This window comes from Capsella rubella, unplaced genomic scaffold, assembly GCF_000375325.1.
Source record: "Capsella rubella cultivar Monte Gargano unplaced genomic scaffold, Caprub1_0 scaffold_8, whole genome shotgun sequence".
Taxonomy (NCBI): Eukaryota; Viridiplantae; Streptophyta; class Magnoliopsida; order Brassicales; family Brassicaceae; genus Capsella; species Capsella rubella.
The window spans coordinates 5,261,235-5,284,570 of record NW_006238916.1 but is presented as its reverse complement, the minus strand read 5'-3'; the positions used below and the strand labels follow the sequence as shown (position 1 = coordinate 5,284,570).

Sequence of the window (23,336 nt, the reverse complement as noted above, 5' to 3'; positions counted from 1 at the left end):
TATTGCCTTATTTTGCGTAAAACCAATAGATGTAGGTACGATTTTTTTTTCCGAAAATTAATCCCTAAAGTTACAAAAATTTTAGAAAAAAGCAAGGATTTATGGTTGCAATTATCTCAAAATAAAAGGGTAGAACAACAAAGGTACTTCAAAAATGTTAATATAGATGTAAATTTTTGGATTTAATTGTCCGCTTTTTTGGCAACAAAATTAATATGATTTCCATAAATATAGATAGTTTCTGTTTTTAATTATTTATTTATTAAAAACAAATTGCGGTCTTTAATTTTGTTTGGCTACAAAGATAACTTTCATGACATTTAATTTAGTTTTGGAGGTCTGTTTGAATACAGTTTCTACTTCCCAATTAATAGTATAGATTTATAACCATGTCTAACATATTTTCCAATTCAGGGGTTAAAGATACATGCCACTTTCAACACTAATTTGGTAGAACGCAATCCATCATTCTTTTCTGGAGCGAAATTGGATAATTTTGACTAATTTCGAGATAATAACAGTCGTAGAAACTTTTAGGCCAGCTCAACTTAAATACAAAATTGTTTCCAACTTGAACAGTTACATTTAGATATAAATGATACCTTTATATCAGCTTACGTCTATTAAAAATTAGACTTTAATAAACAAAATTATATATCGGTTCAAATTTAATTAAATTTCATATTTTTGTTACTGATTTTATTTCAAGTCGGAATTGCATCAAATATTTGGGTTAGAAATAGAATATTGTGCACCTAGACTTAACAAGTTAAAAAACATATTTTATCATTTGATTTGGTCAAAAAAACAAATAAAATTAAATATCCATAATTATTTAAAAACGAATTAAAAAAGCGAAATAACACCAAATAAAAGAAAATTTTGTCCATCTCTCTAACAAACAAACAAAAAATAAAAAGATATAATGATGTTGAAAAGTCAAAAAAGAAGAAGAAGAAAAAAACATTTAACGCGCAAAGACCGATTTGGTTTTTTTTTCTTTTTTTTCTTTGAGTCATTTGTGTTGTGTTCTCATCAGAGTAGTGTTTCTTTCTTTTGCTCTACCCCATTTTTCACGAACCTTACACAAGACGACGACGACGACGACGATCCAAAGTCTGAGTCAACTCACACATCAGACGACTCTTTCTCTTTATTAAAAACTTTTTTCAAAGTCCTTTCTTCTTCATTCTCATTTAAAACACTTACCCACAGATGCGTTTTGCTTCCTCTTCTTCTTCTTCTTCATCTTCTTCATTGTGCTCTTCAATGAACACGAGCACGACGACAACGACGACAAAGACCAAAGCTTCTGTCTTTTGATTCGTAAGTTGAATTTCTCGTAAGAAAGTTTTAAACTTTTTGTTTTTTCCAAGTCAACTCAGTTTTTAGATCGGTTTCTGAAAATCTGTGATTATGTTCTGTTCACAGGTGTTTCTAATGTTCATCGGAAGAGACAACCCTAGATTTTGTTTCTGTATTTTATAGTGATTTTACGAATTTTGGGAGATTTGTGATAATGGGTAGGTTAGTTTTTGCAATTTTCTTTGGGAATTGTCTCTGTTTACTTCTACTGTTGAGCTTAGCCGATGCAAATCAAGCCAACATAGATTGCTTAAGGATCTTTAAATCTCAAGTAGAGGATCCAAATGGGTACTTATCAAGTTGGGATTTTACTAACCAGACTGCAGCTGGCTTTATCTGCAAGTTCAGTGGTGTGACTTGTTGGCATGATGATGAGAATAGGGTTTTGAGTATTAAGCTCTCTGGTTATGGTCTTAGAGGAGTGTTTCCTCTTGCGGTTAAGAATTGTTCTGATTTGACTGGTTTAGAGCTTTCTAAAAACAACTTCTCTGGACCTTTACCAACAAATCTTACATCTGTGATTCCACTTGTTACTACTTTGGACCTCTCTTTCAATAGTTTCTCTGGTGAAATCCCTGTTAGTATCTCAAACATTTCGTTTCTGAACTCGCTTATGCTTCAGCATAATCAGTTCACTGGTCAGCTTCCTCCGCAGCTAGTGCTGCTTTCCAGGCTTAAAACGTTCTCTGTGGCTGATAATCGTCTTGAAGGTCCTATCCCGAAGCTTAACAGTTCCCAAATCAACGCGGAGAGTTTTGCTAATAACTTGAATTTGTGTGGTAAGCCTCTGGATGATTGTAAGAGTTCTGCTGATTCTCGTACTAAAGTTGTTGTTATAGCGGCTGTTGGTGGATTGACTGCGGCAGCGTTAGTCGTTGGGGTTGTTTTGTTCTTCTATTTCCGTAAAATGGGTGTTGTTAGGAAGAAGCAGGATGATCCTGAAGGTAACAGATGGGCTAAGAGCTTGAAAGGACAGAAAGGCGTTAAGGTAATAATAAACCTCATTGATTTAGGAACACATGCTGTATTTTGCTGTATGTTGTTATGTTCTGAAATTTATGATATATGTTTCAGGTTTTCATGTTTAAGAACTCGGTTTCGAAGATGAAATTAAGCGATCTTATGAAAGCAACAGAGGAATTCAAGAAAGATAATATCATTGGAACTGGAAGAACAGGGACTATGTACAAAGGAGTTCTTGAAGACGGGACTCTACTTATGATAAAGAGGTTGCAGGATTCTCAACGTTCTGAGAAAGAGCTTGACTCAGAGATGAAGACTTTGGGTGCTGTAAAAAACAGAAACTTAGTCCCTCTCTTGGGGTATTGTATCGCGAATAAGGAGAGGCTTCTGATATACGAGTACATGGCAAATGGTTACCTTTATGATCAGTTACATCCAGTGGATGAAGAATCCTTCAAGCCCTTGGATTGGCCTTCAAGGTTGAAAATCGCGATTGGGGCGGCAAAAGGATTGGCATGGCTTCATCACAGCTGCAACCCAAGAATCATCCATCGCAACATAAGCACGAAATGCATATTGTTGACTGCGGAATTCGAGCCCAAGATTTCAGATTTCGGTCTAGCTAGGCTGATGAACCCAATTGATACCCATTTAAGCACATTCGTCAATGGAGAATTCGGGGATTTCGGTTATGTTGCTCCCGAGTATTCAAGAACCATGGTTGCAACTCCCAAAGGAGATGTCTACAGCTTCGGGGTTGTGCTTTTAGAGCTAGTAACAGGGCAAAAAGCAACGAGTGTGACCAAAGTGTCTGAAGAAGCTGAAGAAGAAAGCTTCAAGGGTAATCTTGTGGAATGGATTACAAAGCTATCAAGTGAATCGAAACTGCAGGACGCGGTCGACAGGTCATTACTTGGAAACGGTGTTGACGATGAGATTTTCAAAGTGCTCAAAATAGGATGTAATTGCGTTCTACCTGAAGTACCAAAGCAAAGGCCTACCATGTTTGAAGTGTATCAGTTTCTGAGGGCCATTGGAGAGAGCTACAACTTCACCGTCGATGATGATATCTTAATCCCCTCTGAATCAGGTGAAGGTGATTTCATCGAGGAGCTCATAGTTCGCTGATGAAGAGGAAGGGTGAGACATCTTTAGTCGTAGCAGTCCAAAGTTATATATATATACATAAGTAAGTATTGTTTTCTTTTATTTTTGGGTTCTCCTTGTTCATGGTGTGGTTGTAATGTTATATATTGTTAGGTGCACTCTTATCATCACTACTACACTGAGCTTTTGGTGTTGTAGTATAGTCACTGGTTTGGTTTTGTTTTGCCACTGCGTTGTTTCTTATTTCTAAATTTTGAGAGCCAATACAAGGCGAAAAGAATCTCGACGTTGAGATGCAACAAGTGCATTGTAGAATATGGCGAAAAAAATTGGCAGTCAAAAATAATGGGAAATACTAAAACTTGGAAAAATAATGTATATGACTAAAGTGAAATAATTACATGACTAATGTATATGGTATAAAACAAATGTTTTTATAGAAAAATTCTTGACATACATTGTTAAACAGATTATTAGTTTCAGAGTCCGTTTTAACCTTTTAGCCATGTAATTATGAAATGTGTGATAAAGATAAACACATTCATGATTTGGTCAAGAATACTCTTATATCACTATGCACTTTCTTCGATTGAAAATACAAACTCGCTAAAGCTATCCGAACGACATGATATTATATATGTACCTGTACACTAATAATATTCATAAGACTCGGTATATTTGCATTTTATATGGAACGATGTTATATATATATATATATTTATAGATATATATGTATAAGCACTTAATCCTAATTGATATCTATAATTAGGTCAATAACAGTCGATAATTAACGTGAAAACTTTTATAAAAACGTCTTTATGGAATATGAATAAGCAAGAGACTCTCTTATTCTCTTGGTGATAATTTATATTTTTTATTAACTTCTCGTTTGAGTATTTTATTATATTAAATCTTTAATTCTCGCAAGATTTAGGTTACCAATTTATATTTAATGGAATAAATGACGACAGTAATATTTTGTATAAGAAAAGAACCAAAAAATTTTTTGTTTATCTAATTAAAACAATAATAAAGGCAGATTAAACAAAAAACATTTTATATTTTCAAAAGAAACTATTTTCTATTAACATAAAATTTTAGACTTACAACTAATTTGTTTGCTGTATATTTTTATTTTGAAAATAGGATTCTTTGATATTTTTACTCATATCTTATTACATATAATTTTATATTTAATACAATAATTTCTTATAATTTTGTTTGGTAAGTTACTACTTGATTAAAAGAAATAAAACTACTGTTAATATTTTTGAAAAGTTTAACATCTTTTTAATTCTTCATAATAACAATCCAACATAAGTCTTACCATTAACAATTCCTACCGATTACGTTTCATGGGAAAATAGAAGGAATTTTCCTTGGGAATTCCTAGGGCTATCTTACAAATTAGTTTTCATAGGAAAATAGTAATACAAAGTCCTTCAAAATTCCTACCATATATAACAATACTTATTTTTCCTTTCAAATTCCTTTTAATTTCCTACAAAAATTTTTACCACTTCAATTTTTTGAAAACAATCCTAAGTTTAAGGTAGGAAATATTTCGTAGGAGTTTTCGTAAGATTTTTTCATGTTTTCTTGTAGTGAATTATATATATAACTAATTCGTTGAAGAACCTTGTCTTGCTTCGGGAAAGTTTCATACTATTATCTATCTCTCCTTACTTAAAAGAGGCTTCTTCATCTCTTACAGCTCTTACAGAGAAAAATTGCCTTGATTCTGGAGATTTTAAGTGCTACTTCTTCTGTCCAAGAGAAAGAAGTATCGCAACGACAGTAAGAAAAAAATATCAACTTCTCATTTTTAGATGAGACACAGTTTCACTCGAGAATAAGTAGACTTTTTTAATGTTACACAAATTACATATCACATTTTTAAAAAATTACTTATATATTACTTTTTGTATATATTTTTAGAGAATTCATGAATAATGTAATAATTATTCCAAGAAGTGCAAATGTGGTTGCGGATAACCTGGCTCGTAAAGTATGAGTATTACCGCAGCCCGCAAAGTTTGTGAACAGTTATTATTAGTAAAAGAATCTCATTCTCATTAATTATGTAAAATGTACAATTGGGGGTTTATATACATATGACCAGGCCTAAACCAAAGCCTCTAAACCAGCTAATCTCAACTTATACAGACTCTAATTAAGCTATACAAAAGCAATGTACTATACAAGAGAGCATATACTATAATAGTCCCCCTCAAGATGGGGCAAATATATTTCTAAGACCCATCTTGCTTACCAATTGATTGAATGGAGCTGGATGCAGAGCTTTTGTGAAAGGATCTGCAAGTTGCAAATGAGTGTTGACATGAATAAGTTTGAACAAACCTGCAACTAACCTCTCACGAATACTGTGGCAGTCAGATTCAATATGTTTAGTTCTTTCATGAAACACAGAGTTGTTAGCAATGTGGATGGCTGCTGTGTTATCACAAAACAGAAGAGTAGGTTTGCTCAAAGGAATCTGAAGCTCTTTAAAGAACTGAGTCAGCCACATCAATTCATCAGTTGCCAAAGAAAGACTGCGATATTCAGATTCTGCAGAAGATTTGGAGACAACCTTTTGCTTCTTGGACTTCCAGCAAATGAGAGAAGTACCTAAGAACATGCAGTAGCCAGATGTGGATCTCCTTGTGTCTTTGCAGGAACCATAATCTGCATCAGCAAACACTTGAAGTTGACGCTCAGCTTGAGAAGAATAAAACAAACCTTGTCCAATTGTGCCTTTGATGTAGTGTAAAATGGTGTAGACAGCTTGTAAATGGACATGGCGAGGAGCTTCTGAATATTGGCTGAGCTTGTTGACAGCAAACGTGATATCAGGGCGCGTGATTTGCAGATACATGAGCTTGCCAATGAGACGCCTATATGCTTTGCTATCAACTAAGTCACCACCATTATCTTTGGAAAGCTTAACACTGGGATCCATGGGAACAGGGGATGGTTTGCAGCCTAAGAGACATGTTTCATCAAGCAAATCCAAAGCATATTTACGTTGGCAAATATGGATACCAGCTTCTGACCTGGCAATCTCCAAACCGAGAAAATACTTCAAGGGGCCAAGATCACGCAATTTAAAACTGGATTTGAGCTGAGTCTTCATAAGCTCCACGGCTGCATCATTGTTACTGGCGATGATTATATCGTCAACATAAACCAGAACACATAAGAAAAGAGCATTAGTGATTTTCATGAAACAAGTATGGTCACAATGAGACTGCACAAAACCCAGATCTGTAAGAGTGGTCTTAAACTTCAAGAACCACTGTCGGGAAGCCTGTTTGAGACCATACAAAGACTTCTGCAATCTGCAAACTGCATTGGGTGGCAGAGAGTCCCCCTGTTTTGATGAATACCCTGGAGGAAGCTTCATATATATTTCTTCATCTAAATCACCATTTAGAAAAGCATTAGAGATGTCTAATTGGTGAAGAGTGAAGCCATATATAGCAGAAACAGCAAGAAGAAGCTTCACTGAGGTGAGTTTGCAGACCGGAGAGAAGGTATCATTAAAATCAACTCCCTCTGTTTGAGTGTACCCCTTAGCAACCAATCTAGCCTTGTACCTCTCAATACTACCATCAGCATTATATTTGATTTTGTAAATCCACTTGCAACCAATGGGTGTTTTATTTGGAGGTAAAGTACAAATTTCCCATGTGTGAGTACTCTCCAATGCAGCAATTTCATCATCCATAGCTCCACACCACACATGAACTTCTTTTGCTTCAGTGTAGGTTGAGGGTTCTTTATTTTTGTCTATGGAAGTCAAGAATGAAAGATAAAGCACTGACACTTTATCATAAGAAAGGAATTGAGCAATTTCATGTATGGTTGAAGATCCTACTGAATGACAGTAGTAATCTTGAAGATAAGCAGGTTTCTTTGTTCTCCTATGCGATGTTTGAACAGAAGGTTCAGGAACATCTATGTTAGGACTAGCAGAAGGCATAGTCTCTAAGGAAGATGAAGATGGAGAAGTATCCTCAGCAGAAGATTGGTGAAGCATAGGAGAATTGCTATTAAGATCAGGGAAAGAGTTTTTAGCTTCCTGAGTTAGATCTATTTTAGCAAAAGGAAAGAGCTGCTCATGAAAAATTACATGTCTAGAGATGAAAACATCATTAGTAACCAGATCAAGTAATTTGTAACCTTTGTATCCGGAAGGATAGCCAAGGAAAACACAAGCACGAGCTCTAGGGTCAAATTTAAGCCTATTCTTGGGTGAAGAGGAAGCATAGCAAAGACAACCAAACACTTTCAATTCATCATAGTTAGGTGTCTTTTTAGTTATGACTTCATAAGGGCTTTTATCATCTAGAACAGGAGCTGGTAATCGATTAATAAGGTGAACAGCAGAAAGAACACAATCACCCCAATAAGCAAGAGGAAGATGTGATTGAAATAAAAGAGATCGAGCAACATTAAGAATGTGCTGATGCTTTCTCTCAACCACAGAATTTTGTTGAGGAGTTTCAGGACATGAATGGAAAGAGATAATTCCTTTGGATTGAAACAATTGGGTGAAATTAAATTCATGAGCATTGTCAGACCTAACCCCTTTAACTTTAGTCTCAAACTGATTCTCAACCATATTAAGAAAAGAAGGAAAAATATGGAGAACATCAGACTTATTCTTCATCAAATAAACCCAAGTTGCCCTAGAATGATCATCCACTATAGTGAGGAAATATTTAAAACCATCATTAGTGGGAACAGAAAAAGGACCCCAAGTATCAATGTGAACCAATTCAAAAGGAGTTGAACAGAGATTATTCTTCGAAATAAAAGGAATATGTTTTTGTTTTGCCAAATGACAAGTTTTACAATGAAATTCCTTTTGAAGTTTTGGTTCCTTTTTGAAATTTAAAAGATGAGAAAGAGACTGAAGCTTGTAAAAAGAAGGGTGGCCTAACCGTTGATGCCAGAGATCATGGGAGACGACAGAAGCAGCTACAAAAGACTCTTTAGTGGTTGAAGCATTGAGAGATTCAATGTCCAAGAAATAGAGATTAGCCACACGTTTACCCAACCCAATCATTAAGTCCCGAGAAAGATCCTGAAGAGCACAACATTTCTCATCAAACCAGATTTTACAACCCATAGCTTCAGTTAGACAGCCAACACTTAAAAGGTTGAATTTAAATTGGGGAATGAAAAGAACATCATGGAGAACAAGATGACTACCCAATCTAACAGATCCTATTCCAACAATGCTCACTAGACCCCCATTAGGAAGATTAACATTAGTATTTTTAAGGGTCTGAAAAGTTGAAAAAGAGGATTTATCATGACAGATATGGTTAGTAGCTCCTGTGTCTATCACCCAAGCATTAATAGCTATTAAGTTGCTATTGACAGAATAGGCATAAGGCCTATCAGCACTGGTAAAAGAACAAATGATAGAGGGGAAGAAGGTACCAGGTGCTGGGCCAGTGGTTAAAGAAGAAGAGGGCAGGGAAGACACTGAAACAGCATGAACTTCAGGTGTGATGGTAGAGCTATGAATTCTGGTGTTGAGAAAGGAGACTATCTGTTGCATCTGTTCTGGGGAGAGATCATCATTCACTTTAACATTATCCAAACCAGCAGGTGCAGCAGAAGAGCATTCAGAAGTAACATTGGCTGCAGTAGGTGCTGACTGGGAGAACTTGAACCTTGGATGTCCAACTGGATAGCCATTTTTCTTGTAACATTTGTCCATGACATGTCCAATTCTACCACAGAAAGTACAGACATGTTTATCCTTCTTTTGATAACCACCAGAAGATGTGCTCTGAGATGTTTGCTGAGAGACTTGAAATGCTGTAGAGTCTAAAGTAGCAGTCTGAGGAAGACAAGCAGACCTCTGAGAATCATCCTGATCCAGCATATTGTAAACCTCAGATAGAGAAGGCAAGCTTTTCTTCATAAGAATCTGGCTACGAACAGTGTCATAGTTGTTGTTGAGTCCCATGAGAAAGTCTATGACACGGTTTGTTTCTCTTTCAGCAAGTAAATCTTCAACAGATCTTGCAGTCACCTGAAGACTAGACAATTCTTCCCAAAGAGCTTGAGTTTTGGTGTGATACGAAGACAAATCCATACTTCCTTGACGAAGAGAGTGTATCTGCTGGCGAAGCTTGTAGAGACGTGGGAGATTGGATTTGTGATATCGAGTGTAGAGATCTTTCCAAATCTCTGCTGCTGTAGAAAAGTAGAGAATGCTGGAGTAGATCTGTTTCGAGACACTATTCAATAGCCACGACTTCACCATGCTATTACAACGTTTCCAAATCAGAAAGTAAGGATCGGATTCATCAGGTCGAACAAGAGAACCATCCACAAATCCTAGTTTGTTCTTAGCTTCGATACTAGTGGTTATCGCAACAATCCAGGTGCCATAATTGGTTCCATCTAAGAGATCAGGGACAAGAACGAGACCTGGATGATCGGAGCTGTGAAGGTGAAAAGGACTGTGGATATTGTCTGGAGAGTTCGAGATTTCAAAATGAGGAGTAGATGACTTGAATCGAGCATTAGAAACCGGATACGCAGAGCCAAGAGCATTACGCGACGGTGAAGAGCTACGAGTCTTGTCATGAGAGATCGGAGAATCGTTTTCCGGTAGATCTGGTGTAGAGGATCGATACTTCGAGTTCGTCTTTCGTTTTCCCATGGAGAACAGATGAGCTGAAATCGAACGATGAGAGGCGAAATCAAGCTGAATCTGAGGAGGAATCGAAAGAAGAGAAGAAGCGAAGACTACAGCAAAAGGATCGAGATCGGAATCGAAGAACTCCGGTAACGTAACAAACTTTTCCGGCAGAAGATCAGAAAAATTTGTTAGAGAGAACGAGAGTGTAAACGCTCTGATACCATATTAGTAAAAGAATCTCATTCTCATTAATTATGTAAAATGTACAATTGGGGGTTTATATACATATGACCAGGCGTAAACCAAAGCCTCTAAACCAGCTAATCTCAACTTATACAGACTCTAATTAAGCTATACAAAAGCAATGTACTATATAAGAGAGCATATACTATAATAGTTATCCTCATCATTGGCTTTCTTAAGTCAATCTATTCTATTTGTTGTCAAAAAAAAAGAATAATAAAAAAATGTAAGAATTAATAATTTATTATTTTAGGAAATGGATGTTGATAATACAATATAGTTTTACTAGATACATTGTGACCTTTCAAATATATTATTTGTTTCAATCGACACCAACTCCATAAAACCCTTAGAATCGATCTCTCCACTCGTTACGTCAAACAAAATCAACACATGAACCGTGAGACCATGATTATTGGTGGTTTCTTAGCAAATCTTAGATGATTTTTTTTTATTAATTAAATAGAAAAAACTGATTAAAAAATAAGAAAAGTATCTTATTTAAGAGACATTTACACAAACAAGCATACAACCCACAATGAACCACACAGTACCCACACATCCAATCCTGTCTCAAATCAACATACACACTAAAACAAGGCGTGATCAGTCATCACCATGCACTCACTTCTATTGATTTTCAACTAAGAATAGCAAGAACACAACCCTTTATGAATTAGTGTTTAACAAACAAAAAAAAGTGTTGATTGTGAAATTAGTAGCAGAAAAAAACATACAAATTAGAGCAAAAGAAATGTTTAATGATAGAATCAGACAAAGTGTAGCTTTTAAGTTAAAATCTTATAAAAGAAAGAAACAGTAGAGAAGCTCCAAAGTCAATGGAGCTAAAATAAACCCCAATGACCTTCCTTTGAATGATTCACCAGCTTCTCTTTCACCTTCCCCTTCCATCTTCAAAAAACTCAGAAAGCTGAAAGCTTCTCACTTTCTTCATCCAACCATGAATTCTCCGAGACCCATCTCCGTCGTCTCCACCTTCGCCTCACCATCCTCCCCTTGTGACTCAACTAAGAAGCCTCTAAGCTTATGGCCCGGTATGTACCATTCACCTGTCACCACAGCTTTATGGGAAGCCAGATCCAACATCTTCGAATCACTTCTCGATCCTCCTCTTAACGCTCCACCTCAGAGCCAGCTTCTTACTAGAACCCCTTCTCATAGCCGCACCACCATTTTCTACCCTTTCTCCTCTGATTTCATTCTCCGGGAACAGTACAGAGATCCATGGAACGAGGTCCGAATTGGGATCTTGCTTGAAGATCTCGATGCTTTAGCTGGCACTATCTCTGTCAAGGTATCCTCAATTTTGTGTTTTTTTGCTAAAGTTCGATGCTTTTTAGGATTTTGTGATCTTATTCTGTATCTGTGTGTGTACATTTTGATTCAGCATTGTTCTGATGATGATAGTACAACGAGGCCACTGTTGCTTGTTACAGCTTCTGTTCATAAGATTGTGTTAAAGAAGCCAATTTGTGTTGACATTGATCTCAAGATTGTTGCTTCTGTTATTTGGGTTGGTCGCTCATCTATTGAGATTCAACTTGAAGTTATGCAATCCGAAGACAGTATGTATAGATATTGTCTACAAATTTTCATCTACAAGCATGTTATCTTGAAGATACAATAAAACTAAAACACTTGCTTTTGTTTTGTGGGTGGTTTTGTTTTCAGAAGATGTCAAGGCTTCTGCTGATTCGGTTGCGCTAACTGCTAACTTCATTTTCGTGGCGCGTGATTCTAAGACTGGTAAGGCTGCTCCTATCAACCGGCTTTCTCCTGAAACCGAACTTGAACAGCTTATGTTTGAGGAAGCTGAAGCGAGGAATAACTTGAGGAAGAAGAAGAGGGGAGGTGATAGAAGGGAATTCGATCACGGGGAGTGTAAAAAGCTACAGGCTTGGTTGGCTGAAGGAAGAATTTTCTCTGACATGCCAGCTCTTGCAGACAGGAATAGCATTCTCCTGAAAGATACTCGTCTTGAGAATTCGCTAATATGCCAACCACAGCAGAGGAACATCCATGGGAGGATCTTTGGAGGGTTTTTAATGCACAGAGCATTTGAGTTAGCCTTCTCCACAGCTTATACATTTGCTGGTTTAGTGCCCTATTTCTTGGAAGTTGATCACGTCGATTTCCTAAGACCAGTCTGTATCCAAATCACTTCGTAGTATCTTCTTCTTGTTCACGTTCTCCTTCTGTATATAACTAATGCTGAATGGACTTGCATGATAGGTGGACGTTGGGGACTTCTTACGTTTCAAATCCTGTGTGCTTTACACTCAACTGGATAAACTGGATTGTCCGCTCATCAATATCGAAGTTGTTGCCCATGTTACAAGTCCAGAGATTCGTTCCAGCGAGGTAAAATCCTAACTGGATGATGGGATCTTTCTTAAGATCATTTTAAACTCTTGAGTCTTTAGAAAATATGCAATTTCATGCCAATGTCTTAAACCATATCAAGTTTGAAGCTCATTATGTCTATTTGAGGTCTCTTTCTCTGTTGTATATGATGTAGGTTTCAAATACATTCTACTTTAAGTTCACTGTAAGACCAGAAGCAAAGGCCAGAAACAATGGGTTTAAGCTTCGAAATGTAGTTCCTGCCACAGAGGAGGAAGCTCGTCATATCCTCGAGCGCATGGATGCAGAAGCATTGAACTCAAGCAAACAACAAGTGTAGAAATAATAAAGATATCTATCGTGCTTTTGTGTTCTAAAACATTTGGCTTACCAGGTTTTATCCACTGACCACAAAAACTAACTAGAAATGTAGATGCATTTCTACTGTATCTAAACGATTTGCTAATATAACCAAAGATTTGGCTTACACCTGCAACCCATTGATTTGGATATCCAAACAGAATACATATTACCCTTTTGGGTGTTTTTTATACACCTGATGCAGCAGAAGATAGGTAGTAGAACAGGGTTTCTAGTTGAGAAATTGCAATAAGAAATGTCTTAAAATCAATACAACTTCAAGTGGAAGAGTGAATTTCAGAGTATGAAGATCTTTTGATTTTCCTAGTTAACCGAGAAATGATGGCTTAAAGTTTGGAAATTAACTGCAAAAGCTCACACTTAACACCTATGGATTTGTCTCAAGAGATGTTAGCAAGCATATGGGCTCTTTGCCCTTGGCTTGTGTCTTCTCAGTCTATCTTCTTCTGCAAAAGCAGAGACAAAGATCGCTGCAGTAAGACGATACCGTCCTCCTCGCAACGATCTAATGGAAAGCCACATAGAATGATCTTAGAATGAATTTACACTAAACTAAGACCAAGATTTAGAATGAAATTAGCATAACACCTACGAATGTCTTCCAAAAAAGTCATACAGAGATTCTCCAGATATGGCGTTAGTCATACCCGTTACAAGACACTAAAACTAGAGATACACTGAAACTAGAGATACGTTCCTAATCATTACATTAAAAATCTTACAATGGGAATCAGTCTCCCATCTGGTTACACACTTTGTCTAGAACAGACAAGAAGTCTCTCACAATCATGAAGATTCTCATTGTGTGACCTTCCTTGGAAGAATCTCCATTGAATTGCTCTGTGACTTCTTCCAATGCAGAGAGTGTTGAACTTTCTCGTATTTTAATCTTCACAATCTCCTCTGCAGCAGTTTTCAAGAACCTAACCATCTTCTCCCTGAACTTCAGCCATTGATCTCCACTTGCTCCACTCTCCTCGCTCAGTAGCAAAAGCTCCTCGATGTTCTTCAGTCCTTGACAAAGCTTCGAGACATCGCTTCTTAGAACACCATACTCAATGTCTGCTGATTTCTTGACATTGCTCAGCTCTGAATTCAGGTTTCTGATGCCTTCTAAAGCTCTCATACCGCCATCTGATTTTATTATTTCCTGAGCAACAAAATGCACGAGACTGCTTCTTCCATCGACAAGCTTGAAGAGCGTGTCAAGTTTGAAGTCATGAGCATCACCACAGTGGTTTGTTCCACCATTCATCATGTTTCCTGTCTTCAGTACACCATCGAGAAGTAAGGAGAACATTCTACTGTTACTTAGTTCTTCACAAGCAACCTGCAAAAGCAGATAATCTCAATGAGACATAACATAAGATTACAACATCAGACACATATACATAAATCTGTTATCTTAAGCCATTACCTGAACAACACTGAATGATTTTCTAAGACGTTTGATCTCGGATTGGAAATTAGCCACAAAGAGCAATGCCCCAACACGTTTGAACACGAAAGGCACATGAAGTAACTCCTTAAGGAACCTCTCAGCTGGACCAAGCTTGATGGAATCTTCACTAAAGCTCTTCAACCTTCTCTCTTCTTCTTTAGTAGGTGCCAATCTCAATAAACACTCAAGAAGTTCAGCTCCAAGTGCATCACAGTTACCTAAATCAAGAACACAAAATCAATAACTTTACAAAAACACATTGCAATATATTTAAAGATTATATTACCTTCAAGAATTGCTTGACAAACATCGTTTGTGGTTAAGTTAAGTAGTTGAAGCAGAGTAGCAATATTCTGAGCCTTTCTCGGATCTAAAACTTTGGTTTCTTGATTTAGAATAGGAAGATCTCTTGGGTTTGACGAGTTTGCAATGAACAAAGTCTCTACCATCTCCTTATCCAATCTAACACATAATCAGACAAATCAAACTACATTAAACTCATATCATAGACAAAAAAGGAAAGATAATAGCTTTCACTTTCTCTTACTTGAAAGAGCTCGATCTAAGACGATCCCAAGGCAGCTGTTTGGGAGGTTGGTCTGAGAAAGATAGTTTCTTTACATCATTCTGAACAACAAAAGGTTGAGACGGTGGAACAAGAGGAGGTGGTCTGGTCGGAGGAGGAAGAGCAGGAACTGTTGCTATTTTACTCTGTTGAGTTGAAGATTCACCAATATTGATAACAAAATCTCTCCTTGATGAAGCAGAGTGAGAAAGCAAAACAGACTTCACATTCCGACTAAAGTCATTCCAAATCGGCGGCGAACTATCAAGAAACTTCCGGAACAAACCATCAGGAGAAGTAGAAACTGAAGAGTAGAGAGAAGAAAGTGGTGTTCTAATGAATCCTCTATCTGGTGAAGTAGAAGCAGAAGAGATACGAGGAAACCCAAATCCCACATTTTGATTCCAAAAGCTAAACATTCTTAAAGACGCCGACCCGTTTCCGTTATGTTTCCTTACTCTTAGTCTCTCCGGTGACGGAGACTGAAGGTTAGTAGCGTCTGAGTATCTAGGGTTTGGTGGAGACATGTTCATAGAGAACGACCTAGCTGGAGAAACCCATCCAGAGCAGGAAGAAGAGCATGAATGAGATGGGCTTGAAGTCTCTGAACCAGGGAGTGAAGCCATAGGTGAAAAGAACACATCTTCTTCTTCTTCTCCGTCTTCTTCGTTAACCTCTGTTTCATAGTTATGCTGGAAGCTACGCAGTGGTAATGGTGGTAATGGTCGTATCTCCGGCGAATCTTGCTTCAAGAAATAAGTACCTCCGGTTCTTATATGTTCAGATTCCTCTGTATTGAGGTAAAAGACTTGTGAAGGAGATGTAGTAGCAGCCATGTTGAAGTTAGTAGTGATATGACTCTGTTCATCATCATAGCTGCTTGTGTTGCTACTAGGACAATGACTGTTCTTAACATGACGGTTTTGTCCTTGGTACCGACCGTATAGAAACAAAGCCAATCCCAAGACTGTGGCTACAGCAAGAACGGCGGAGATAGCTGGAAGGAGAAGAGTAGGAGAAGCGTGGTGTGGTTTAGAAGAGCGAGGGAGGACTAAAGCAGAGATGTTAGCCGGAAATGTAGGGAAGACGGCGAAGGTAGGAGGAGGAGGAGACGGAGGAAGAGGAGGAGGAGATGAGGAGGAGTAGGTAGGGAAGAAAGGAGGACTTATGGGAGAGATAGGAGGAGGAAGTGGTGAATCGTAGTCATAGAGGAGACGACGGCTTAGAGTAACGGCGGATGCGTAGGTTAAAAGAGACGGTGGTGCGCATATTAGCAAGAAGATGAAGATGGCGAACCAAAAGTTCTGCATTTTTCTCTGCAAAGCTTCTCTCTCTCTCTCACTCAGACACTGTTAATGGGGGGCACTACTATTATGACTGTACCCTTGTGACTTTGAGCTATGAGTAATAATAATATTACTATTTACATTTTGTGGTTATTTAATAAAAACGTGACACTGACACAGAAGACCACTAGGGCCAGTCGTAAAGTAAACTATACAAATATTAATAATAATACGAATTTTTGTGTATTCGTGAAGATTTAGTGAATCCATGTAAAGAGTGTGTATAAGATATGTGTAATAATTACTTGAACTTCGAAGTTATTTATTTACCCGTCGTTCAAAAGAATCTTTTATTTTTATTTTTCTTGACTTTTTCTGACTCGTTCACCTATCCAATACATGGTCTTTATTTCTTTTACATGGATAACATCAAAGAGTTTGTACTATTACTCTTTGGCATATTCAAATATCATTTTCACCATCAATGACAATGGCATAGAGGCTCATTTCTATTGGGTTGTGAGAGCCCAAACACTTATCTTCAAAAGTTGGCTTAAAATAAGCCCAAAGTTAAACTTTATTGAGAGATGCTTCATGAACATATGTTGTACATATCAATGGTGAATATATGATTCTGTAAAGAAGTGTAACATAGAAACCAATTAGGTTGATCATCTTTGAACTACTTCTTTTGTTTAGTAAAAGAACTCACAGAAGTTGAGTTTGTACAACCAATATACCTTTACTATTTTTGACATCTTAGAAGGGTGTGTCTGAATCATTTTTGTCTAGCTAGTAACCACTTCATCCATATCGACAAGCAATACTTTGCGATGTGTTCTGGTAAATCCACCTGAACAAAAAAATCATCTCAGATAAGAAACATGTCTATTATACGAAAACAGAGTAAACAACAAAAGGAAACTCACAGTGGTCCATGTTGCAGTAAACCCATCAGTAGATAGCAACCAACTTCGACTTATTTGATGCACACCTAAAAGCTCATCATCATCACCAAGATCATCATCATCATCATCATCATCAAAAGCCTTCTTCTTTTTCTTCTTTCTTTTCTTCTTCTCCTTCTTGTGCCTCTTTTTAGAAACCCGGCTTCTACTATCTGAGTCGGATTCGCTTTCTTCAGAGAATCCCTTATGGCTTAGCAATGAATGGTCACTAGACCTTCGGAATTCAATCCCATTTTCTCTAAATAGAAGCTCCCATGAATCTGGCGTCTGACATTCCTCTGATAGTCTGAAGTGAATAGTCCAAGAAAGTAACCCGAGTAATTTTATCGTCTCTACGTGTTTCATCTTCGAGAGATCTCTCAGAATCAGAGAAAAGCTACTGCCGTTTTCCAAACCTCTGAAGATCTCTGCCGTGGTTTCTCTCAACAACTCTTCCTCATCATTAAGGTTCTCATCACGCACAAGTCGTAGCAACTGACGACCTTGGTTGATAACAGAATTCACCAATAGCAGCTCGTCAATAGGTTCCGTGTCGACATAGTATGAAAGAACAACCCCGAGCCAGCAAGACGAGTCACAACTATCCCAGGATTCAATTCTTGGCGCGAAATAGTTGCCAAGCAATTCAAGAAATCGACAAAAGTCACGTTCTTCAAGAGTAATAAGAAGATGCTGAGTTAAAGAAGAGAAAGACTCCTCTGTAAGAAACTCCTCAACAGCATCCCACACATCATTCATATCTTCCTCATACATAAAACGGATAAACAGATCTCGAAAGAACTTGGTATCAAGAAACAAAACCTGCCCGTCGTTCAGCGACTCAGCAAACTCATTAGAAGACCAAAACTCCGGAACATTGTCAAGAAAATTCTCAATAGTTCGTTCAACATCCAAATCAAGAAAATAATGAGGCTTCGTGGCAACAACCGCAGGCGATTGCCCGTGTTTCCCCCGCCACTCAAGCTCTTCCCAACAAGTATCCCTATTCGCAAACGCAAACTGCGCCAATGCTTTCGCTCCTCGTTTATGATCAGACCCACCATCATAAGCAAAATCAGAGAACCACTCTAGTATACGCTTCGGATTCCCTGCATATATCACAAAACTCAACATCAAACACAATTTCACAAGATAATGTAAAACAATGAGAGAGAGATAAAAACTTAACCTTCAAAGAATCTCTCAAGTATATAACTTCTTTTAGCTAACAAAGATCCAAGCTTCCTTGGTCTCTTTTCAAACATCATTGTCAGAAGCTGAGATACAAACTGAATCATTCTAGGTTTTGATCTTAACAGCTTCATGAAAATACTAAGTTGTTTCCTAGAGGATATGTTAACAGAAGAAAGAGCACTACAAAGCCAAAGCCTAGCTTCTGATCGACCTCCACGAGTCACTAACGATTGAATTTGAGAACCTAATTTGTTCAACAGAGGTAATATCACATCGATGTTGCTGCTGCTGCTACTGTTTTGGGCAACATCGTTCAACAATGGTTCAGATAAGAACAAATTCACCATTTTCTGATCGAACAACAAAAAATACGATATGGGTTTTATGAGAAATCAACAGATCATGAGAGAAATCAACAATTGAAGGTGAAAGCCCTAAATCATATTCCAGAATACGTAACCGAAAGATTCAAAATTTAGGGTTTATACACGAGAATGAGTTTTGAGAGAGGATTTGGGAAAAGAAACAAGAACCGAATCTGTTGTTTATAACCGAGCTGCTTTTGGTTCGCAACGTTCCCCACAGACCAAACGGTTATTTGATAGTGGTTCGACTCAACCGGTTCTATTTAATTAAATATGAATTTTTATGGAAAATTGTTTGAAGTACCATGAAAATAGGTATTTTTTCCAAAACTATTATTAAAAGTTTTATTTTCTAAAAATACTACTAAAATACATTATTTTCCAAATATACCACATAACTAAAACTAATTTTTTCAACATTCAAAACTAATTTCTAAATACTATATATTAAACAACACCCCTAAAAACTATACCCTAAATATAAATAGTCAACCCAAACATTAAAAAAATAAAAATTCTACACCTTCAAAAATTAACTTTTTATGTTTATGGTATTTTTGGAAAATAAAACTTATTTGGTATTTTTAGAAAAAAAAAAAGTGGTAATTTTGGAAGAAAAATTAAAATGATGACATTCAAGAGAATTTCTCAATTTTTATTGGATAATATTTGAATTATAAGCTATAAATCAGATTTGTATAATTGAATCACACATTTTATATTTTGTAAAAACAATCTAATAATCTATTTCATAGTAGTAAATTTAAAATTTTACTTTTTATGGATAAGATCTAAATCTTTTATATATAATCCTGTTAGAGATTGTAACAATCACTTGTATTACTTGTGTCAGTCACTTAAATTCTTGATACTTTATTAGAAAAAGAATTAGAAAATGAAATAAATTGAGAATTTATTATTAATGAATAAAGCATTGTAACATAAGCGTTGTAATCATTTTGTAATGGTTACAACTTGGTGACCTTGGAACAGCCCGCCAATCGACAACTGAGTTCAGTTCTGTAGTAATCCGATGATGGCTTTGTTTGCTGAAGCCAATACCTTCATTGGTTTTAAAAGCACATGTAAGAAATTGAGATTGGCCTCACCTAGTGAGGTGGTAGTTTACCCCACGCATCCCCACCATAATACATCACTGGTCTTTCTGTTAAATTAGATCAAAACACACAAAGATCAATGTATATATTTCAGTATTGTTCATCTCCAAGACAATCAAAAGCTATCTTAAAAACGATTTTCTTAAGATAAACTCACCTGACAAATCAACACTAGGGTCATTGTAGAGATGCATTGCAGCTGCCCAACCTAAAAATCAGAATAGTAAAACTGCTTTAAACTGAGACACAACACACATATACAAATCAACTACTTGCATCATTAGAACTCTGCTAGGATCAGAATCTAAAACTTTCTTAATTGTAAAACACAAACCGAATCAAAGAAGAATCTACAACTTAGCAAAACCTAAACCAAGGTAATTGTAACTAAAGGGTGAATTCGAAAGCACCCTAACTCTCTCAATTCCCTAAACCAGACCCAATTACTCATAATGTTCGGCAATGAGTATTCTTCGATGTTACTCTTTATCAATCTCCTGAGTCACACAATGAGTATACAATTTTCACCCTAGGACACAACACACATATACTAATCAAGTATCAGAAACTCTCCTAAGATCAGAAACTAAAACTTGCTTAATCGTAAAACACAAACTGAATCAAAGAAGAATCTACAGCTTAGCAAAACCTAAACCAAGGAAATTGTAACTAAAGGGTGAATTCTAGAGCACCCTAGCTCTCTCAATTCCCTAAACCAGACCCAATTACTCATAATGTTCCGCAATGAGTATTCTTCGATGTCACTCTTTATCAGTCTCCTGAGTCACACAATGTGTATACAATTTTCACCCTAGGACACAACACACATATACAAATCAAGTATCAGAAACTAAAACTTGCTTAGTCGTAAAACACAAACCGAATCAAACAAGAAATCTACAACTTAGCAAATCTTAAACCAAGGTAACTATAACTAAGGGGTGAATTCTAGAGCACACTAACTCTCTCAAGTCTCTCAATTCCCTAAACCAGATACAATTACTCATAATGTTTGGCAATGAGTATTCTTCAATGTTGCTATTATAGTATTATCAATCAATATGTAGAGTATTTTCACCCTAGGATACAAGAGGCACATAAACACTACACTGACAATCATCAAGCTCGTAAACTAATTAGAGAACTAGCAAAGAAAGACAGTGAAAAGACTAAACAGAAACCAAAAAAACACTTACGATTACTGAGAAGCTGAAAAGCTTCACTCTTAGAGTCAGAGCAACCCTCTATAGATATAATCTTTGGAGTGACAGAGTTTTCCCTCTGAAAACCAACAGCAACAGGCTGACTTCTCTCGCCGCCCTCGTTGCTACTGAAGCTTCCTGTACCATCCAAATTCATCTCAATTTAACACTTACTCTAACCAATAATGGAAAAAAAAAAAACCACACACACACAAACATTACATAGCAAGAGTGGTTGATCTCTCAACACAGTAACTACCATATATGAATTACAGAGCAACTAGCTTACTATTAAACCAGGTGGACAAGTCACAAGTGTCTCTATATAACCAAGAATGGAAAAAAAACCAAACACACACACATTACAGAGCAAGAGTGGTTGATCTCTCAACACAAGTGTCTCTATAATTGATTATATCTATTAAACCAGTGTCTCTATACAATGAGATAAGGTATATTCCTCTAGATTCGATATTCTAGTTTTACCAATAGAAGTAAAGAAGAGAGAGAGACTACGAACCTCGTGATCTCCTCCGGTTTGAAGAACGGTTCCTACGAGACAAAGAAGGGATCTGAGAAATCAATTTAAAGCGAAGGAGAAGGAGAAGGAGAAAGAGAAGGAGAGACGTAACCTTTGGTTAGGTGGAGTGTATCGTTTAGGTACGGAGGAGGAGGTTGAATCCACCGTAGAAGATGATGAGTTAGGGTTCTCCATTTTAAGAAGATCTGTGACAAGCTTTCGTATTTCTGCGTTGAGGTCCTAATAAAAAGTCTATAAAACCCGAAAAATACTTGGTTTATTCTTTTTTGAAGGTTAATCCTAAATTTTTTTTTTGGAAAAAAAAAAATATACCGTAAAATCTCTATATATTAATACTTTATAAATTAATAAACACTATAAATTAATAAACACTATAAATTAATAAATTTTGTTGGTCTCAAATCGGGCCAGTCTAAAAAATTGATCAAATTCGATAAGATAATAAGATAATATTTTTTTTTGAAATTCTTATGTAAAATATAGTCCAAATAATATCATAAATTAATAATTACTATATATACATATATATATATATATATATGTTTTTAGTTTTTGTAAAAATCAATTTTCTCCTAGAATTCACCTCAATAAATAATTTTATGTTAGTATATTTTTAAATATAATATTCATTTTCAAACTATTGTATAACTTATAATATCTAACAGATTAGTCTTAATTTTGTAAAATTGTGTCAATTCATATTTTTAAAATTTTTGAGAAATTATAAATAAAGCTATAAATTAATAAATATTAATTTACACAATAAAATAATAAATATTAATTTATAGATAACTTAATATCACTATAAATTAAAATCATAGTCCTAACATTATTAATTTATAGAGGAATTACTGTATACTAGTTAGCTGAATATAGCTGAATATACATTTTCAATAAGTAAATGAAGAATATAACCCAATAAATATCTTATATAGTAAAAGAGGAGTATACTTTTACATTACAGATTTTTTCAATGTAATTTTACAAAACTGTCACCATTTTAAACAGTCTTTCAATGAGTCATTAATGGTAATTTTGTATTTTTAATGTTACTGGATCGGGTCGATTTTGAAATTAAACCCGAAATTATACGATGGATATTAGCACTATGGATAATCCAAAATCCTAGGAGCAGACCCGTGAAATTTAATGGTCCGCAAATGTTACAAACAATTTTCTCTTTTTTTATCTTTGGTTCATGTTCAAAGGGATCAAAATACTACTGCCGACAAGTTTAGCTCAAAGGGCTTCTTCTTCTAATTCATTGTTCCAAACTTTTATTGTTCCACCGTCGTGATTTATTAACTACTTGTATGACTCTGTTTAATTCTAATATAAGAGTAAGGCGCTAAAAACAAAATTGAAACAGCTATTGTGGTGTCTTTAAAAAGATCAATGAAACAACTATTGTGATAACGGAGCTACCGATAGGCAAGTGGACAAGGAAGTATATGCGTTTCTTGCAAGATCTGAAAAAGAAAGACTTAATCCAGGTATGTTTAAATTCACCCTAGGTTGAACCCTTTCATTCACCATATCTTTTTCTCACCCATCAGTTGCTGCCACCTAATAAACAAAAACCTC

General features: G+C 36.2%; 6 protein-coding genes across 9 annotated transcripts; 2 read left to right on the top strand and 4 right to left on the bottom strand.

Moving 5' to 3' along the window:
* Window positions 1–1,030: 1,030 nt before the first annotated feature.
* LOC17877180 (probably inactive leucine-rich repeat receptor-like protein kinase At5g48380) lies at window positions 1,031–3,727 on the top strand. Its single transcript, XM_006280128.2, has 3 exons — window positions 1,031–1,326; window positions 1,432–2,353; window positions 2,440–3,727. Exons 2-3 carry the CDS (start codon window positions 1,520–1,522, stop codon window positions 3,454–3,456), a joined length of 1,851 nt encoding a protein of 616 aa, XP_006280190.1. The 5' UTR covers window positions 1,031–1,326; window positions 1,432–1,519; the 3' UTR covers window positions 3,457–3,727.
* A 3,972-nt stretch (window positions 3,728–7,699) lies between these two features.
* LOC111832367 lies at window positions 7,700–10,341 on the bottom strand. The gene is made up of 2 exons (XM_023788680.1): window positions 8,890–10,341; window positions 7,700–8,527 (listed from the first exon to the last, which is right to left on the bottom strand). The coding sequence occupies exons 1-2, from the start codon at window positions 10,124–10,126 to the stop codon at window positions 8,493–8,495; spliced, it is 1,272 nt and encodes a 423-aa protein (XP_023644448.1). The 5' UTR covers window positions 10,127–10,341; the 3' UTR covers window positions 7,700–8,492.
* Window positions 10,342–11,182: 841 nt separating this feature from the next.
* On the top strand, window positions 11,183–13,208 carry LOC17876349 (acyl-coenzyme A thioesterase 9, mitochondrial). Of its 2 annotated transcripts, none has more exons than XM_023784681.1 (5): window positions 11,183–11,663; window positions 11,757–11,934; window positions 12,044–12,513; window positions 12,602–12,730; window positions 12,888–13,208. In XM_023784681.1, the coding sequence occupies exons 1-5, from the start codon at window positions 11,310–11,312 to the stop codon at window positions 13,050–13,052; spliced, it is 1,296 nt and encodes a 431-aa protein (XP_023640449.1). In that variant the 5' UTR covers window positions 11,183–11,309; the 3' UTR covers window positions 13,053–13,208. The 2 variants fall into 2 exon arrangements, with proteins under 2 accessions (XP_023640449.1, XP_006280409.2); XM_006280347.2 differs by having other exon boundaries at window positions 11,184–11,663; window positions 12,041–12,513.
* A 449-nt stretch (window positions 13,209–13,657) lies between these two features.
* On the bottom strand, window positions 13,658–16,456 carry LOC17877166 (formin-like protein 9). Its single transcript, XM_006279970.2, has 4 exons — window positions 15,082–16,456; window positions 14,821–14,996; window positions 14,511–14,752; window positions 13,658–14,423 (listed from the first exon to the last, which is right to left on the bottom strand). Exons 1-4 carry the CDS (start codon window positions 16,407–16,409, stop codon window positions 13,824–13,826), a joined length of 2,346 nt encoding a protein of 781 aa, XP_006280032.2. The 5' UTR covers window positions 16,410–16,456; the 3' UTR covers window positions 13,658–13,823.
* Window positions 16,457–16,818: 362 nt separating this feature from the next.
* On the bottom strand, window positions 16,819–19,031 carry LOC17875550. Of its 3 annotated transcripts, XM_023784970.1 has the most exons (4): window positions 18,522–19,031; window positions 17,315–18,441; window positions 17,126–17,238; window positions 16,819–17,019 (listed from the first exon to the last, which is right to left on the bottom strand). In XM_023784970.1, exons 1-3 carry the CDS (start codon window positions 18,871–18,873, stop codon window positions 17,164–17,166), a joined length of 1,554 nt encoding a protein of 517 aa, XP_023640738.1. In that variant the 5' UTR covers window positions 18,874–19,031; the 3' UTR covers window positions 16,819–17,019; window positions 17,126–17,163. The 3 variants fall into 3 exon arrangements, with proteins under 3 accessions (XP_023640738.1, XP_023640742.1, XP_006280311.1); XM_023784974.1 differs by lacking the exon at window positions 16,819–17,019 and having other exon boundaries at window positions 17,033–17,238; window positions 17,311–18,441; XM_006280249.2 differs by lacking the exon at window positions 16,819–17,019 and having other exon boundaries at window positions 17,033–17,238.
* A 748-nt stretch (window positions 19,032–19,779) lies between these two features.
* LOC17876740 lies at window positions 19,780–21,971 on the bottom strand. The gene is made up of 5 exons (XM_006279442.2): window positions 21,844–21,971; window positions 21,732–21,763; window positions 21,206–21,349; window positions 20,167–20,217; window positions 19,780–20,056 (listed from the first exon to the last, which is right to left on the bottom strand). The coding sequence occupies exons 1-5, from the start codon at window positions 21,924–21,926 to the stop codon at window positions 20,001–20,003; spliced, it is 366 nt and encodes a 121-aa protein (XP_006279504.1). The 5' UTR covers window positions 21,927–21,971; the 3' UTR covers window positions 19,780–20,000.
* Between the last annotated feature and the right edge of the window lie 1,365 nt (window positions 21,972–23,336).

Coding starts and splice junctions, on each gene's coding strand:
- LOC17877166 (XM_006279970.2), bottom strand. CDS start 16,409: ATGCAGAACTTTTGGTTCGCCATCTTCATCTTCTTGCTAATATGCGCA. Junction 14,997..15,081: donor CTTAGATCGAGCTCTTTCAA/GTAAGAGAAAGT, acceptor ATTATGTGTTAG/ATTGGATAAGGAGATGGTAG. Junction 14,424..14,510: donor AATCATTCAGTGTTGTTCAG/GTAATGGCTTAA, acceptor CTGCTTTTGCAG/GTTGCTTGTGAAGAACTAAG.
- LOC111832367 (XM_023788680.1), bottom strand. CDS start 10,126: ATGGGAAAACGAAAGACGAACTCGAAGTATCGATCCTCTACACCAGAT. Junction 8,528..8,889: donor AACCACTGGCCCAGCACCTG/GTACCTTCTTCC, acceptor TGTGCTCTTCAG/GATCTTTCTCGGGACTTAAT.
- LOC17877180 (XM_006280128.2), top strand. CDS start 1,520: ATGGGTAGGTTAGTTTTTGCAATTTTCTTTGGGAATTGTCTCTGTTTA. Junction 2,354..2,439: donor AAGGACAGAAAGGCGTTAAG/GTAATAATAAAC, acceptor TATATGTTTCAG/GTTTTCATGTTTAAGAACTC.
- LOC17875550 (XM_023784970.1), bottom strand. CDS start 18,873: ATGGTGAATTTGTTCTTATCTGAACCATTGTTGAACGATGTTGCCCAA. Junction 18,442..18,521: donor ACTTGAGAGATTCTTTGAAG/GTTAAGTTTTTA, acceptor TGATATATGCAG/GGAATCCGAAGCGTATACTA. Junction 17,239..17,314: donor TTACTGCAACATGGACCACT/GTGAGTTTCCTT, acceptor TTTTTTGTTCAG/GTGGATTTACCAGAACACAT.
- LOC17876740 (XM_006279442.2), bottom strand. CDS start 21,926: ATGGAGAACCCTAACTCATCATCTTCTACGGTGGATTCAACCTCCTCC. Junction 20,218..21,205: donor TTTTCAGCTTCTCAGTAATC/GTAAGTGTTTTT, acceptor TCTGATTTTTAG/GTTGGGCAGCTGCAATGCAT. Junction 20,057..20,166: donor CCCTAGTGTTGATTTGTCAG/GTGAGTTTATCT, acceptor CTAATTTAACAG/AAAGACCAGTGATGTATTAT.
- LOC17876349 (XM_006280347.2), top strand. CDS start 11,310: ATGAATTCTCCGAGACCCATCTCCGTCGTCTCCACCTTCGCCTCACCA. Junction 11,935..12,040: donor AGTTATGCAATCCGAAGACA/GTATGTATAGAT, acceptor TTTTGTTTTCAG/AAGATGTCAAGGCTTCTGCT. Junction 12,514..12,601: donor ACGTCGATTTCCTAAGACCA/GTCTGTATCCAA, acceptor CTTGCATGATAG/GTGGACGTTGGGGACTTCTT.